The 17,780-nt window shown below is 40.2% G+C and overlaps 1 protein-coding gene across 1 annotated transcript in view; it reads right to left on the minus strand.

Moving 5' to 3' along the window:
* Positions 1 to 17,780, minus strand: part of OPHN1 (oligophrenin 1) — a 278,964-nt gene that overhangs the window by 38,931 nt on the left and 222,253 nt on the right. Inside the window, exon 16 of the mRNA XM_037054966.1 lies at positions 16,204 to 16,363. Coding sequence (XP_036910861.1) covers positions 16,204 to 16,363 — 160 coding nt within the window. The remainder of the gene's footprint in view (positions 1 to 16,203; positions 16,364 to 17,780) is intronic.

The raw sequence follows: 17,780 nt of genomic DNA on the forward strand, positions 1-17,780 counted from the left end.
TAAAAAAGACTTAGAAATGGAACCCTTTAAGAGCCAATTATTGTGAAGCATTTAAATTTCATTGACAGACCCTGGATATTCTTAAAAGGGAAGCTGAAGGGAGGGGATAACAGAAACCTAAAACCAGTATGTTTAAGCCCTTTTCTATTAAAGAGCAAGTAGAAATGGGAAAAACACATTACTAAAATTATAATATGTCGACTGTAAATCATATCCCATTAACTGAACAACTTGGCAGGAACATATAATCCCCAATACTTGCAGAGCAGCATTGGCTCTCATATATATTATCTGTTTTGATCCCCACAACCATCCTATGAGGTTATACCTACAAGGTCCAGAATTTCTGACACCTATTATTTTGCTCTTTTTCAAAATAAACAACTTGATAAAGGTATAACAACCGGGGATTCGTTTCACATGTCTACGTATTTCACATGAATGAATTCATAAATCAGAAACGATCCTTGGTTACCGTGTCTCTGTTTGGAAAACACGGTCAGAGGACATCTCTGATATCACACAAAGGTCAAGACTTTGATTATTTAACACTTAGGAGAGTTGTTTATACAAGGGCCTAACAACTTCACTCAAAAGCAGATCACCAGGTAGTAAAACTAATCTGTTGGATCATGGGGATAATGGGCAACTAGTACTTTAATTGTTCTCCAAATCACCCCACAGATTATGCTTTTCCTACCCTGGCCAAAGGCACAGCAGAATCATGCTTTTATGAACTCAGTAGGGAGTGCGGTCATTCATTGAAAAATGGATTTTCTGGTAAAATTGAAGTTGGCATTTCCCCTAAAAATTATAACAACAAAAAACTCTATTTTGTTAGCCTCACGGAGGGAGACTAAGCATGCTGGTGTTAGTCCTGGGTCCACTTGTAAATTTATTAGAACATTTAAAATGCCATAAATCATGTGATAAGCTTCCATGGCTCTGCTATCGCCTGCAGGACAAACACCAAAACTACTCGTCAAGGATGCAGGATGTATGGTCTGAGCCCCAGATGCCAGGCTTGGAAGAATAGCCTCTAATACGAAATCATGGCCTATATGAATGACCCTCAGCAATTCTTGCCTCAGAATTCTTCGGCCTTCTCATCACCAGTGATCTGTACCTCTGTCTCAGGTACCCATTTTCATGAACAAAACAAACATCTTGAGGTAGGATAGTACAGATCTAAGCTGTTTAGTTCCACGTCTGAGCTTCGATACTTACTCTGTGACCCTGGACAACTCACAGCTTCTCTGTCCCTTGGATTTTCTTATGTGAAATCAGGTATAAATGTCCTAAAATGTGTAAAGAGCTTCAAACAGTGTTTGACACATAGTAAGGGCTTTATAATTATTGGCTAATACTTTCTTGTCATCACATGGAAATTTGCTTCACTTCTGATGGTCAAAATACTACTGTCCACCTCTGATGATAACTTCCTATCCTTCTAGAAATCCCATGCCTTCACTCTCCCTATTCCTGGTCTTCACCACTGAGACCTCTATTCCCTTGATTCTTCCACTTTTTCTGTCTACCAATTCCCTGACGCCTTCCCCCTCTTTCTCAGTTTCATCTAAAGGGTGGATAATAAACAACTACCAAGACCATCACCATTTCTGACCCCAGTTCATTTCCCGCAATTCCCTAAAAATACCAACACTGAAAGCAGCACATAATTCATCTTTTCTGGTTCCACATACTGCTTTTGAGCAGTGTTGTGGGGTGTGAAGCCTCACCAGGGATGGTGCCACTCTAGATTTATGATTACATTTTCCTTTAATAACAACTGTTTAAAATGTCCTTCGTCAGCTCTCTCTCACTCTTCCTTTCCTAGACTGTTTTTTTAATTTATTTATTTATCTTTAGAGAGGAAGTGAAGGAGAGAAGGAGAGAAATATCAATGTATGGTTGCTTCTCGTGAGTCCCCTGCTGGGAACTGGCCTGCGACCCAGGCATGTGCCCTGACTGGGAATTGAACCGCGATTGTGTGGTTCCCAGGCTTGAGCTCAATCCACTGAGCTACACCAGCCAGGGCTCCTAGACTGTTTTAAGGCTTCTCTTACTCTACTCATGCCTTCGGCCCTATATCCATTTCCCTTACCCTCAGCAGATAAAAATAAGCTTAATCCTACTTGAGAAAACAAACTGCAGGAATCACAATCTTCCTCAATTTTCACAAACACTGCTTCCTCATGCCCCCAGCTGGCAAACTCATATGCATCTACTCCTATTTCCCCCTCCTCCTTCCATAAAACACCATCCAAAGCCAATCTTTCTTCAAGTAATGTGGAGGCCATCTGCTCAAAGCTCCGCAGAAACTTCCATCCATCAGTTACCCTCTCTCTCCCCCTTCGGTCTTGTTTTTTCAATTACAGTTGACACATAATATTATTTTTCAGTTTTAGGTGTACAGCATAGTGATTAGTCATTTATATAACTTAGGAAGTGACTGATCCCCTTGATAAGCCTAGTACCCATCTGATGCCATACAGTTATTACAATACTACTGACTATATGCCCTATGCTCTACTTTACATCCCCATGACTGGTTTCTAACTATCAAGTTGTATTTCTTACTCCCTTCACCTTTTCACCCAGCCCTCCACCCCACTCCCATCTGGCAACCATCAGTTTGTTTTCTGTATTTATGAGTCTGTTTCCATTTTGCTTGTTCATTTATTTTGTTTATTAGATTCCACATGTAAGTGAAACCATACGAGTCTTTCTTGGACTTATTTCACTTAGGATAGTACCCTCTACCTACATCCATACTGTCACAAATGTAAGATTTCATCTCTTTTTATGGCTGAGTAATATTCCATTGTACATATGTACCACATCTTTATCCATTCATCTATCAATGAGCACTTGGGTTGTTTCCATATCTTGTCTAATGTAAATAATGCTGTGATAAACTTAAGGATGTATATATCTTTTCAAATTAGTGTTTTGGATTTCCTCCAATATATAGCCAGAGTTATATGGTACTTAGTTCTCTTTTTAAATTTTTGAGGAACCCCATAGTGATTGTACCAATTTCTGATACTACCGATAGTATACAAGGCTTCCCTTTTCTCCACACTCTCGCCAATACTTGTTGTTTGTTGATTTATTGACAATAGCCATATTGGCAGGTGAGAGGGCAGATGGCCAACAGACATACGAAAGGATGCTCAATGCCACTAATCATCAGAAAAATGCAAATTAAAACCACAATGAGATATCGTCTCTCACTTGAATCTCATCCTCCACACCAGTTCTACTTCCCCCCCACCCCGGTTTATAAACATGCACAAGTTTCTCAGCCTTAAAAAGATGCTCTCTTGAATCAACTGGAGGCAGTCCCTCTAGCCACTGCCTCCAATTTTTCTTTCCTTTACAACCAAGCTACTTGATGCTCATTTCCTCACCTCCCATTAGATGAAATATTTCAGATAAATAAAGTAGATTAAAATACTGTAACAGAAAGTCCTGTGGAACCACTACTTCCTTTAAGATCATTAACCCTCACCAGTTGCACGCCCTTTCTCCGCACAGAAGTAAGTACCACCACCCCATGGGGTTTTGAGTAACTGAAGATTACATGGGTGCACAAGAATGATGGGCACACATTCAAATGTCAACTTAATACAATCTGCAGCCCTCATCTCTCAACTGTAACAGACAGCTGTTATAAACTAAAATGTGTCCCCCTGAAGTTCCTATTTTGAAGAGTTTACCCACCATGTGACTGAACTTGGAGATAGGGCCTTTGAAAGGTAATAAGGGTTAAGTGAGGTCATAAATGTGGAGTCTAACCCAGTATGACTTGTGTCCTTATGAGTAAGAGGCACTCGGGAAGCACATGCACAGAGGAAAGATTACATGAGGACACAGCAAAAAGGCAACCATCTTCAAGCCAAGGAGAGGGGCCTCGGGAGAAACCAGAGCTGACTTGTTTCGCACCTTGGTTTGGGTCTTCCAGCCTTCAGGACTGTGAGAATATAAATGTCTAAGGTTTAAGTTGCCACATCCATGGCATTCCCTAGCAAACTAATATACTGACCAAAAGTGTGTGGAAAGCTACCCAGTCTCATTAATAACTTTTAATTGATAAATTGAAAATGTATTTGAAAACAATGAAATACTCACTTACCAGCTGGATAACATTAAAACATTTGGTAATACTCAGTTTACTAAGATGTGAGAAAATAGGCCAGATACTGATGGTGCCAGTATACATCAGTAAAACTTTTTTTAACTTTATTATTTTGAAATAATTTTAGGCTTACAGAAAGGTTGGACCATAGTACAGTGTTTTTGCATACTCTTCATCCAGATTCCCCTCATGTTAACATCTTATAAGCACAGTGCAATTATTAAGCCAAGAAATTAACATGGGCATAATAATATTAGCTCATCAACCAGTTTGGTTTAAATTTTATCAGTTTTTCAAATTAATGCCTTTTTTTATGGACTAGGGTGCAATCCAGGGTCCCATATGGCATTAAGCTGTCATGTCACCGTAGTCTCCTCCACACTGTGATACTTCCTCAGTATTTCTTTGCCTTTTATGACCATAGCACTTTTGAAGAGCACTAAATATTCTTGAAAATAATGATACCCTTCAGAATGATACCTACGATGTCCATAACCCACAGAACCTGTTATTATGTTACCTACATACCTACAAAAGAGACTTTACAGATATGATTAAAGTAAAAATTGTGACATGGGAAGATTATCTTGAATTATCTACGTGGGCCCAACAAAACACAAGGGTCCTTATAAGAGGGAGCCAGGTGGTCCAGAGAGATAGGGGATGTGATGATAGAAGCAAAGGTGGGGGAGAGAGAGGGGAGAGGGTGGGAGACAGAGAGAGAGAAATTGAAATTGATATGAAGATGCTATGCTTTGGGGGAAGGGCCCACAAACCAAGGTATTTAGGGGGCTTCTAGAAGCTGGAAAAGGCCTAGAAAAGGGAGATGCAGCCTGCCAACCAACTTCATATGTCTGACCTCCAGAACTATTAAGATGTATAAGACGCACCCCCCCCCGCCCCACCCCTTGAAATTTGGGAGGAATAATGGTTGTTAATGCTGCTGTTGAGTTGTTTATATTTGAACTGGTGAAATACTGTTATTTATACTCTTAAATATTTTACCACATTTTTTGCTTCAAAATTGTTTTCCCTATTTTCCTCCTCTAAAACCTAGGTGCATCTATGGTCCAAAAATATGTTACATTTGTTATGTTTTAAGCCACAAAGTTTGTGGTAATTTGTTACAGCAATGATAGAAAATTAAGACAAATTTTAGTTCCTGAAAATGGTACACTGTTGTAAGAAATACTTTAAAATTTTGGAAGTAAAGATTTTTAAAATATTGTAGAAGTGGCTTTGTAATCAGGCAATGAGCAGATGCTGGCAGAATTTGCGAGAGCATGATTGAAACAGCCTACAGTGCCTTGAACAAAGTGTTAGCAGAAATGATCCTGCTAGTGAGGGCTCAGAAAAAAGTGAGGATAACAAAAAAAAAACATAAACAGAAGGAAGTATACAGTATGTAACCTTTGAAATAGGCCTTTTTACTCAGTAGGATGCCATTGAAACCCATCCAAGTTGTTGTGTATATCAATATTTCATTCTTTTATATTCCTGAAGTAATCCATGGTATGAATTACTGCAATTTGTTTAACCATTCACCCATTGAAGGACATCTGGTTTGTATCCAGTTTCTGTCTATTACAAATAAAGCTGCTACGAACACACTTTTAGCAGTTTTGTGTGGACATGTTTTCATTCTCTGGATAAATGCCCAGGAGTGTAAATAACGGGTTGTAGAGTAAATGCATGTTATATTTTTTTAAGAAACTGAGCGTTTTTTTCCCCGAGTAGCTGCAACATTTTATGTTCCCAACAAAGGGTATGACAGATTCAATTTCTGTGTACTGTGGTCATCTTTGATATGATCACTATTTTTAAGTTTAATTATTCTAGCAGGTATATAGTGATATCTCATTGTGGTCTTAATTACCATTTTCCCCAGGCTAGAGATCTTGACAATCTCTTCGTACAGTTATTTGTCATCCATACAACCTTCTCATGTCTTTTGCTCATTTTCAAATGGGATTGTTTGATTTTTATTGTTGAGTTTTGAGAGTTCTTTATGTATATTCTGGATATGAGTCCTTTATCAGATATGTGATTTGCAAATATTTTCTCCAAATTGGCAGCTTGGGTTGGGTTTTTTTTTCCATATTTTTGATAGGGTCATTCACAGAGCACAAGTTTTTAATCTTGATGATGTCTAATTTATTTCTGTAATGGTTTGTGCTTTCAGTGTCCTATCTAAAAACTCTTTAATAAGACTCTTTAGAAAGTCCTCCAGATTTTGTCCCATGTTATCTTCCAAAAGTTTTATAGTTTTATGTTTAAATGTATAATTATTTTGGGTTAATTTTTGGATGTGATGTGAGGTTTAGGTTGAAGTTCATTTTTGTTGCCCGTAGATATGCAATGGCTCAGGCACCATTTGTTGAAAAGGATATCTGAAACGCTTTTCTACCTTTGTCAAAAACAATTTGACCACACTTTGTGAGGCTATTTGTGTATTCTCTTCCATGGACTTATGGATTAGTCTATCTGGGAATTTCAGACTGTCTTGATTACTGAAGCATTAACATGAATACAGTAAGCATTAATATATTTGATGCCTCCCAGTTTATTCTGTATTTTTTAAATTGTGTTCGTTCTTTTAGCTCCTTTATGTTTCCATATATATTTCAGAATAATCTTGTCTCTACAAAAAATCTTGCCAAGATTTTGCTACTAATTGCCTTAAATGTAGATACCAAGTTGGAAAAGAATTGACATTTTCACTGACACCTTCCATTCCATGAGCACAGAATACCTCTCAGTTCACCTGTGTTTTCTCTGACTACTCTAATTAGCATTCTATAATTTATGGCATATAAACCCTATAAATGATTTATTACACTTATACCCAAGCATGTCACTTGCTTTGACAGGCTGTAAATGTAAATGGTACTTGCATTTTTAATTTCATTTTCCACATATTCATTGCTAGTATATAAAAATACAATTGATTTTTGCATGTTGGCCTCGTCTCCTGTAACACTGATAAACTCCCTTATTAGTTCAAGGAATATTTTTTATAGACTCCCGGGGATTTTAATCCTTTCTGACCTGTATGTGTCTTATTTCCTTTTCTTACTAAATTGCACTGGGTAGAAATCCCATTACTGCGCTGAATAGCAGTGGAGAGAGCATTACTGCATTATTCTCAACTGTAAAAGGAAAGCATTCGCTGTATCACCATTAAGTATGATGTTAGCTATAGGGGTTCATTTGTGTATGTTCATTACCAAGTTGAGGTCATTATCCCCTATTGCTAGTTTGCTGAATTTTTTGTTTCTTTTTAAAAATTTAAGTTGAATGTTTGAAATTTTCAGTCTGCATAAATTGATGTTTGTGTGAGTTTGCTTATTTTGCCTGTTAATATGGTAGATTACATTGTTTGATTTTCTTTAATTTTTTTCAAGTATAGTTGACATAAAATATTTGTTAGTTTCAGGTGTACAACATAGTGATTAGACACTAATATACCTTATGAAGTGACTACTCTGCTAAGTCTGGTATCCATCTGGTATCATGCATAGTTATTACAAGATTCCCTAGGTTGTACTGTGCATCCCAATGACTATTTTTGATAAGTGGTAATTTGTAATTTTTAATCTCTTTCATCTTTTTACTCATGCCCTCACCCTCTGGCCACCTGGCAACCATCCGTTTGTTTATTCAGCCATAAAAAAATAAAACAGTATTCCTTATGTTGATTTTGCATCCTGCAGCTTTAGTGAATTTGTTCATTAGTTCTAGCAGTTTTGGGGTGGAGTCTTCTGAATTTTCTAAATGTAAGATCATCATCTGCAAAGTAAGACAATTGCACTTTTTCCTTTCCTGTTTGGGTAGCTTTAATTTCTTTTCCTTGCCTGATTGCTTTGGCTAGGACTTTCAGTACTATGTTGAATAACAGTGCTGAGAGTGGCCACCCCTGTCTTAGTCCTGATCTTCCAGGAAATACTTTAAACCTTTCACTATTGACTATGGCACTGGCTGTGGGTGTGTCATAGATATCTTTTCTTGTGTTGGGGTATGTTCCTTCTATACTCAATTTGTTGAGTGATTTTTATCATAAGAGTATGTTGAATTTTGTCAAAGGCTTTTTCTACCTCCTTTGAGATAATCATATAATTTTTCTTTTTCTATTTTTAAAGATTTATTTATTTTTAGACAGAGGGAAAAGGAGAAAGAGAAGGAGAGAAACATCAATGTGTGGATGCCTCTTACGTACCTGCACTGGGGACCTGGCCCACAACCCAGGAATGTGCCCCAACTGGGAATCGAAAGGGCAACGGTTTGGTACTGAGCCGTATCAGGAAAGGCATAATTTTTCTTTTTAATGTGGTGTATCACATTTATTACTTCCCACATATTGAATCATCCACGGATCACAGGGATAAATCCCACCTGATCATGTAAAATGATCCTTTCAATGTGCTTTTGTGCTTCCATTTTTTATCAATGCATTATTGCAATTGTCTTTTGATTTCTTCCTTGACCTCTTGGTTATTCAATAGTACGTTGTTTACTCTCCATATTTGTAAATTGCCCAGCTTTGTTCTTGTTATAGCTTTCAAGCTTCATACCATTGTGGTTGAAAAAGATACTTAGTGTGATGACAATCTTCTAAAACTTGCTAAGACTCCTTTTGTGATCTATCATTTGATCTATACTAAGGAATATTCCCCGTGTGCTTCAGAAGAATGTGAATTCTGCTGCTATTGGAAGTGTCCTGTATATGTCTGTTAGTTTTATTAGTTCAAAGCATGGTTCAAGTCTATCATTTCCATGTTGATTTTGTCTGGATGATATATCTATTGTTGAAAGTGCTGAAGTCCCCTACTATTGTATTTTTGTCATTCTCTCTTCAGATCTATTAGTGTTTGCTTAATATATGTAAGTGTGCTGATGTTTGGTACATACATATTTATGAATGTTACATATTCTTGATGAATTGATTCCATTATCATGCAAGGACCACCTTTGCATTTTACCATTCGGGGCTTAAAGTCTGTATTGTGTGGTAAGTATAGCTACCCCTGCCCCCTTCATTTCCACTCCTATGGAATATCTTTTCTACTCCTTGTGTCAGCACCATAGCTAGATGTTAATATAGGAAAGGAGCAAAGGGAATCAGACATTAAAAAGCCTAATCAACTAGGGAGCTAATTTGGACAATAAGCCTGATTAAATCTGGCAGTCACAGCTTCAGACGCCCCAGGGGATTTCATGATTCCCTTGCTAAGGGGATTAGCACCTCTCCCTCTCTCTAGTAAGGAGGAAGTACCAGCTTTCTAATCTCCCCAGGGTAAAACAGTCCACTTGTGAGAAAGAAAGTCTACTGAATTTACCTATAATTCTGCTCTTTCTTTTATTCCTTCTTGCTTCCTGATATTCCATGATTCCTCCTCTTATTGTATCCTTTCTGTTTACAGAACTTCCTTTATTATAGAATAGGTTGCTGGTAACAAATTCCCTTAGTCTTCTGTTGGTTGGGTTGCATAATTTCTGTTATTCTTTTTTTAAATTTCTTTTCTTTTAAAAATTTATTTATTTTTAGAGAGAGAGGGAGAGAGGGGGAGAGAGGGAGAGAAACATCAATGTGTGGTTGCCTCTCACACGCCCCCTACTGGAGACCCAGCCTGTAATCTAGGCATGTGCCCTGACTGAGAATCGAACCAGTGACCTTTTGATTTGCGGGCTAGCACTCAATCCACTGAGCCACACCAGCCAGGGCTAATTTCTGTTATTCTTAAACTTCATTTTCTTTCCCCCCCGTCCTCTCCATTCTATTGTTAAGCACATCCATTACATTTCAAATTTTCACTTATTGCATTTTACAGTTGTGGAATTTTCTTTTTTAAAGATTTTATTTATTTATTTTTAGATAGAGGGGAAGGGAGGGAGAAAGAGAGAAACATCAATGTGTGGTCGCCTGTCACGCACCTCCTACTGGGGATCTGGCCCACAACCCAGGCATGTGCCCTGACTGGGAACTGAACCAGCAACCCTTTGGTTCGCAGTCTGGTGTGTTCAGCCCACTGAGCCATACCAGCAGGGCTACAGTTCTAAAATTTTTACTTGGTTCTTCTTTTTACCTTTTATTTCTTCGCTAAGTCTTTGTATTTCTCTGGAGAAACTTTCTATTCCTATGCTGAGATTTTTATATTTTTTCATTTGTTTCAAGTGTACTCCTAATTGCTCATTAAAACATGTTTATGATGGCTACTTTAAAATTCTCATCATACAATTAACATCTGTGTCATCTTGATGTTGCTATCTGTTGATGGTCTTTTCTCATTCATGTTGACAACTTCCTGGTTCTTGAAAGGGTTCTCAAACAAAGCCTGTTAATTTGCATATTATGAGAGGGAGGTGGGTGTGTGTGCAGTGTGGGGTGTAGAAATGGTGGCAGGAAAATGGAGACAACTGTATTTGAACAATAAAAACAAGAGAGTCTTATGCTTACTTATACCTCCCGTTGTAACCAGTCTCCTCAGACCCTGCCACTGCAGAAAAGGAGGAGCACAGCCAGGGTGGGGTCTAAGTCCAGGTCTTCTCCTTGGCCTCCCTTGACATTCTAAAGGGAGCGAAAGACTCCTTTTCCTACTAGGCAGGAGTAGGAGTTTAGGCTTCTCGATAGCCCTCTGATGGTACCACTCTGGCTAGAGGACAGGGGTGTCTCATTATTGTTCCCTATGTAGTCTCCTCTCCATTGACACCCCAGAGTGGCAGCCGTATCACCACTGAGTAGTGGTAAAAGTCACGTATTGCTAACAGGCCTCCCCTGATACCACTTCAGTGCTTATGGAGGGATGGGAATCCAAGTGCTTCAGGTGGTCACCAATGACAACAGAGGGAATGGGAGAGATTGTCTCATTACCATCAGGTGTGGAAGAAAGTTCAGTGTCCCACTTGGCCTTCTTGACACCACCACGTGGGTTCGGGGGAGGGGAGGTCAGCTGCCTCATTAAAGACCAGGAAAGGTATAAGTCTCAGCTCCCTACACATCCTTTGCAGGCAGGGTTGGGGGTGGAGCTGTTTTTTGTCTGTGGTGTTTTACTGGAGTAGAGTTTATTATCTGATATTTTTCTGTTTTAGGCTGTTCCTTTCCAGGTTCTTTGGCTAAGGAGAGTAGGCTTTTGTTGGGAACATTTTAGATTGCATCTGTTGGTTTTCTTAGGTTGTAAGCTGCCAGACTACACAACGTGGGAGATACGAGGCAAAAACAAATAGCAAGTGAGTCATGGCCATGTCACTGCTTGGGTTACAAGGCCCCTAGCCAGTCTGGTCTGCCTTCTCCCCTCCGTATTTCAGTTTTCTTGTGATGCTTTTATAAATAATGTCCTACAGGTGCCAGGCTAGCTCAGCTGGTACTCTTATAATTAACGTCCAGGGTTTTCAGCTGTAGGCAGTTAGAGGACTAATATGTACATATCGAAATCAATCAAATGTATCGATGCATGTGTATGTGATTATATGCAATTTATTTTCTTGGTTCAAATGAGAAACAAGAAATTATTGACTAAGAATTGTAACTAGGGGTTGAACATAGGTAAAGGGTGAAATTGTTTGTTGTTCTATGTTTTCTCTATGGCTTGAAATTTTTACAATAAGTGGTACATGTACCACTCATATTTTACAACTTTAAAAACATTTAAAGCAGTAGATACTTCTCAGTGTTTCTACTATATGACTTAACCCGGGCAACTGAAATTACTGTCTACTCTTTTCCTCTGAAACTCTCTCTTTCCAGGAGTCTAGGGCTCCCCTACCTTCTACTTCTGCCATCACTGACCATTCTTTCCCAATATGGCTTGTAGTCTCTCCTATTGGCCCTCGATGTCAGTGCTTCATCTAATATTCTCGTGCTACAAGTAATCCATAAGAAAGACTATTCATTCACATGGCTTTCACCCCTCCCTTCTCTGCTATCGAAGACCACTCTATTCTTCTAACCCTGCTCTCTTCTCTGACCTCAGATGTCTCATAGGCAAATCTATCTTAATTTGTCCCCAACTTAACTCTTGCTCTTTTCCTTCACATCTGTTCCCCTGCAGTCTTATCCATCTCAGCAAATGGCAACTTCATCCTTCCAGTTGTTAAGACAACAAAAAAACCTTGAAGCTACCCATGACCCTTCTCTTTTCCTCACATTCCACATACGATTTGTCAGCAAGTCTGTTGGCTCTACCTCCAAAATACATTGAGAATCTGACTTCTCACCACCTTCACTGTTACCAGCCTCATCCAAGGTACAATCATTTCTTGACTGAATTATTGAAAGAGACTCATAATTAGTCTCCTTGCTTCAACCTTTGTTCCCCTGCAGCTATCTCCACACAGGAACCAGAACTATCCTGCTAAACCTAAGACAAATAATGTCATTTCCCTGGTCAAAAACTTCTATCTTATGCACATAGCAATGTCAAAGTCCTCCCAGTGGATTCTAAAGCACTATAGTATCTACTCTGCTTGCCCTTTCCATTTCCTTTCTGAACCCACCTTCTATTTCTTCTTTTGCAGAATCCTTTCTAGCCAATCTGGCCACTTTGAACACAATAGCATAATTCTGCCTCGAGGACTTTGTATTTAACATTTGCTCAGCCTAGAATGCTTTCCCACCAGTTCTCTGAATGAACCCCTCCTTTATTTCCTATGGTCCTCTGCTCAAAGGTAGTCTTCTCAATGAGGCCTTCCTGGCTATTATATTTAAAATTGGAAAACTGCTGACTTCTGTCAAGATGGTGGTAAATGTTAGGCTTGCCTCCTCCCACAACCATACCGAAAGTATAACTAAAATACAGAATCAGAGTTGCAAATCACCTGAAGACTAGCCACCAAACAGAACTCTTATATCTAAGGACATTAAAAAAGATGTATCGAGACTCGTAGAAGGGGCATAGATGCAGAATAGGCTGGGTACACAACTACGTGTGGGAATTAAGATGCGGGAAGATTATCTCAGCTGTGGAGGGTTGCCCCGAGCAGGGAGGGGTCCCAGCCTCACATCTGGCTCACCAGCCTGGGGCACCAATGCCAGGAGGAGAACTCCCCCACAACATCTTGCTATGAAAATCAGTGAGGCTTCCCTCTGGGAGAGATGGAGGGCTTTTGGAGTCCCATATGGTCCTCTTAAAGGATCCATACATGGAATTACCTGCTGACAGATACACTTGCTCTAAGCTTTAGCACTGGGGAAGCAGGTTGAAAAGTGTCAGAGACATAGGGGGAGGAACTAAAACTGTCTGGCTTCAGGTCAGGACTGGAGTGGCAGCTCTCTCTGATGTTATGTTTTTTTAGTGAGCCCTCCCACAACAGAGCTGACGAGCAGATGCCATTTTCACTTTGCTGAACCCTCCCCCTAACCCAACCTACATATGGTTACCAAATCTGAGTCTCCATCAAACTCACTTCACCCTGGTGATACCCTGAAAACCCACTCCATCTAACTGATGCACAAGCCTGAACCTCCTTCAGTGGCTGTTATTCCTAAGAGGCTAGCCTCAGCCCACACTATGGAATTCCTCGGCCCACAGCATGGAAGTTGTGACAACTGGCCTCAGTTCACAGCATAACCATTCCCAGGCATCTCCAAGCCCAGCATAGGCAGCTGCCACCATAGATCACTTTGTAGCTCCTACTGTGTGGACATGGGACCAGCTGACCTAGCTGGTAGAAGCTGACCTAGGTCTGCACTAGTACCCCTCCCAGGAGGCCCAAGAGCCAACACACCCACTGACTGGATTCAGAACACACCAGGGCACCACCCAATTAGCTCCACAATGGCACACCCAAAGGGCCAGCTCAACAGGCACCAAAGGACCACTAAAGCAAATGCCACTCCACAGGGTCCGCCCCTACATGATAACTCATCCTCTGTAGCCACAGCCAGTCAGATTGAGGATTAATTCTAACCAATCATGTGCCAATAGCAATCAAGGCCCAACTACAACAGGAAGACACAAACAACCCACAAAAGAAGGATACCCCTAAAGTACCCAGCTGAGGTGGCCAGGGATACTGTACAACTTGGCCCCATAGGACACCTACTATATAATGTCACCCTGCCAGGACTAGGAGACATAACAGATCTATCTAACATGTAGAAACAAACACAGGGGGAAAGCCTAAATGAGTAGACAAAGAAACATGTCCAAATGAAAGAATAGGACAAAATTCCAGAAAAAGAACTAAGCAAAATGGAGGCAAGCAATCTACCAGATACATAGTTCCAAACACTGGTTATAAGGTTGCTCAATGAACTTAGAGTAAATGAACTCGGTGAGAATATCAACAGAGATGATAAACATAAAAAAGAGCACAGAAATCATAAAAAAATAATCAGAAATGAAAAATACAATAAGTGAAATAAAGAATATATAAGATGGAATCAACATCAGATTAGATGAAGCAGAGGACTGAATCAGTAATTTAGAGACAAGGTAGGCAAAAACACTCAATCAGTGCAGCAAAAAGAAAAAAGAATAAAAAATATGAGGGTAGTTGAAGGCAGGGGTCCCCAACCCCTGGGCCACGGACAAGTACAAGTCCAAAACCTGTTAGGAACTGGGCACAAGGGAAGCTCCTCTGAGCTCTGCCTCCTGTCTCTACCCACTACTCCCCCACAGCAGGTGAGTGGTAGTGAGCAAGTGAAGCTCACCTGAACTCTGCCTACTATACCTCCCTCCCCCAGCTCTCCACCTTCTGTCCCCCCCCACCATCCCAGCCACCAGTCAATGGAAAAACCACTTCCTGGTGCCAAATGGTTGGGGACCTCTGGTTTAAGGGATCTCTGGAACAACACCAAGTGTAACAATAATCACATCACACGGTACCAGAAGGAGAGAAAGAGCAAGGGACTGAAAACCTATTTGAAGGAATAATGACTGAAAACTTCCCTATTCTGACAAAGGAAATAGACATACAAGTGTAGGAAGCACAGAGTCCCAAACAAAATGAATCCAAACAGGCCCATACTAAGACACACTGAAAGTAAAATGCCAAAAGTTGAAGACAAAGAGATCATCTTTTTTTAATTCTCATCCAAAAACATTTACTGATTTTAGACAGAGAGAAAGGGAGAAACACTGATGTGACATAGAAACATCAATCAGTTGCCTCCCATATGTACCCCAACTGGAAATTGAACTCACAACCCAGATATGTGCCCTGACTGAGAATGGAACCAGCAAACTTTAATGTATGGGATAATGTTCCATCCAACTGAGCCACCAAGCCAGATCCAAAGAGAGAATCTTTAAGAGCAGTAAGAGAAGAATACGTAGTTATATACAAGGGAGCTCTTATGACACCCTCAGCTGATTTGTTAACAGAAACTTTGCAGTCCAGAAGGGACTGGCACAAAATATTCAGAGTGATGCAAAGCAGGGACCTACAACCAAAATTACTGTTACCAACAGGCTATCACTTAGAATAGAAAGGTAGAAAAGGAGCTTCCCAGACAAGAAAAANAGGGGGAGGGGGAGGGGGAGGGGAGGGGAGGGGAGGGGAGGCAGAGGAAAAGGACAAGAGCAAAGATTTAAAAATACAAATAGCCCTGGCTGGTGTGGCTCAGTGGATTAAGTGCCGGCCTGCAAATCAAAAGATCACCAGTTTGATTCCCTGGATTGCAGGCCAGATTCCCAGTTGGGGGGGGGGTGTGGGGGGCAACCAATTAATGCATCTCTCCCACATTGATGTTTCTCTCCCTCTCCTTCTCCTTCCCCTTCCCCTCTCTCTAAAAATAAACAAAATCCATTGAAAAATACAAATACGAATACTAAAATGCTAATAACCACATACCTATCAATAATGACTTTAAATGTAAATGTATATAGTGGTATTTTTCTTCCTATACTATCTAGCATGGTGTCCAGTAATCAAATGGTTACATAACCAAGCACTATTTGCTGAATAAATGAATCTCACAGGGGCAGAAATGCTATTAAATGCCATTGTGCCGTAATGGAATGTCCTCCCATTATCAACTTGAGCCAGGAAGGGAGACACAACTCTAAAAGGTGGCGAAGTGTTACATGTCTGGAGGCGTGATGGCAAGGACAAGAAATACATACCTTGACAAAGTGCTCAATTAGGATTTCTACCACAATGTTCTGGAATTTGATGTTCATCATGGCAGCCACAGTGTCCTCCTGAGCTCTCATCAGCGTGGGACCAAAGATCACCCCCATGTTGGAGGGGGTCATAAGGTTCTCTTTGCTGTGCTCACATACACTGCCAAAGGAGAAAGAAAATGATTAACAAGATTTTTTCCAGGACTCCCACGTAACCGAGACTGTTAGTTGACATAGGGGGTTAAGTGAAACTAAAATGTAGAAGAGGCCCAAGATGGGAAGAAAACATTAAAACACAAACAACTAGCAAAGAATACAAGACACTATATAGCTAGGGCCCAAAGTGAGACATAGCTAACTCAGTAGCACTGTAGAATAGAGGCAGGTTGTAGGGCTATAGTTAGAGAGTATTTGGAAAGAAAGGAAGGAAGGAAGCAATATGACATTCCAGGCAAGAGGTATAGTGTGTATATAAAGCTGAAAAAAGTACATAGAGAAAGTGTATACCAGTCTCGTCAATTAGGAATCCAGGCCCTTTCCAACCCTGAGTTCCAGAAGCAAAAAACTGAAATAGCTGACAGGGATTCTTAAGCTTAGCCCTTCATCATTGTCCTCATTTTACAGATGAAAAAACAGAAGTCCAAAGAAGGAAAAATATTTGCCTGAAGTTACAAACAGCCAAAGTCCAATAGGGCCTTTAACCCCAAATTTTCTGATCTCTAGTTACCTCCTTGGTTAATTTTCTTTTACTGGTGTCCTGTTTTTTTTTTTTTTTTTATAGGATAGGACAAACTCTTATGAAAGCAGCAATTAAGGCCTTCTATGACTTGGGCTCTGAAGCTGATGTGAGTGACTCATTAGCTGTGCAACAGTGACTATTAGTGACCTAAACTCTCTGGACTTCAGTTTTTCTATTTGCAAAAATAGTATCTACCTCAGAGGGTTGTTGAATAGACCTAAGTGGCTTTAGCATGGTATCCTGGAAATAACCCATTAGAAGTATCTGCTCTTACTATTACCTCTCCAGGAGTCTCCATCTAGGCACTGCTGACCTTGGACATTTCATATACTGTACTGCTTAGGTCAGATTTTCTGGCTAAACCACACTGTTTCAAGCTCCGTGTCTCTGCATTCCTTGAGCTTAAAATGTCCCCCTCCTCCTAGACCTAAAGAATGTGTCTGTGTCCACTGAGACTCACTTTACCTGGTATCTCCTTCAGAGCCATCCTAGCCCACTGTCCTCATCTTAACTGAAGGACATCATTAGAAAGCGGAGTATATTGCAAATTTTTTGTTTATTACCTGCCTCTCCCACTAGGGGGTAAACAACTTCCAAGCATGCGTGCCTTGCACGCAGAAGGTACCAATTAATTATTATTATTGGTTTTGAAGATTTTATTTATTTATCTTTAGAGAGAGGGAAAGGGAGAGAGAGAGGGAGAGAAATATCTATGTGTGGTTGCCTCTCACATACCTTCCAACTGGGGACCTGGCCCACAACCCAGGCATGTGCCCTAATTGGGAATTGAACTGGCAACCCTTTGGTTCACAGGCCAGTGCTCAATCCACTGAGCCAC

This window comes from Sturnira hondurensis, unplaced genomic scaffold (assembly GCF_014824575.4).
Source record: "Sturnira hondurensis isolate 20B ecotype Veracruz unplaced genomic scaffold, ASM1482457v3 Scaffold0008459, whole genome shotgun sequence".
Classification (NCBI taxonomy): Eukaryota; Metazoa; Chordata; class Mammalia; order Chiroptera; family Phyllostomidae; genus Sturnira; species Sturnira hondurensis.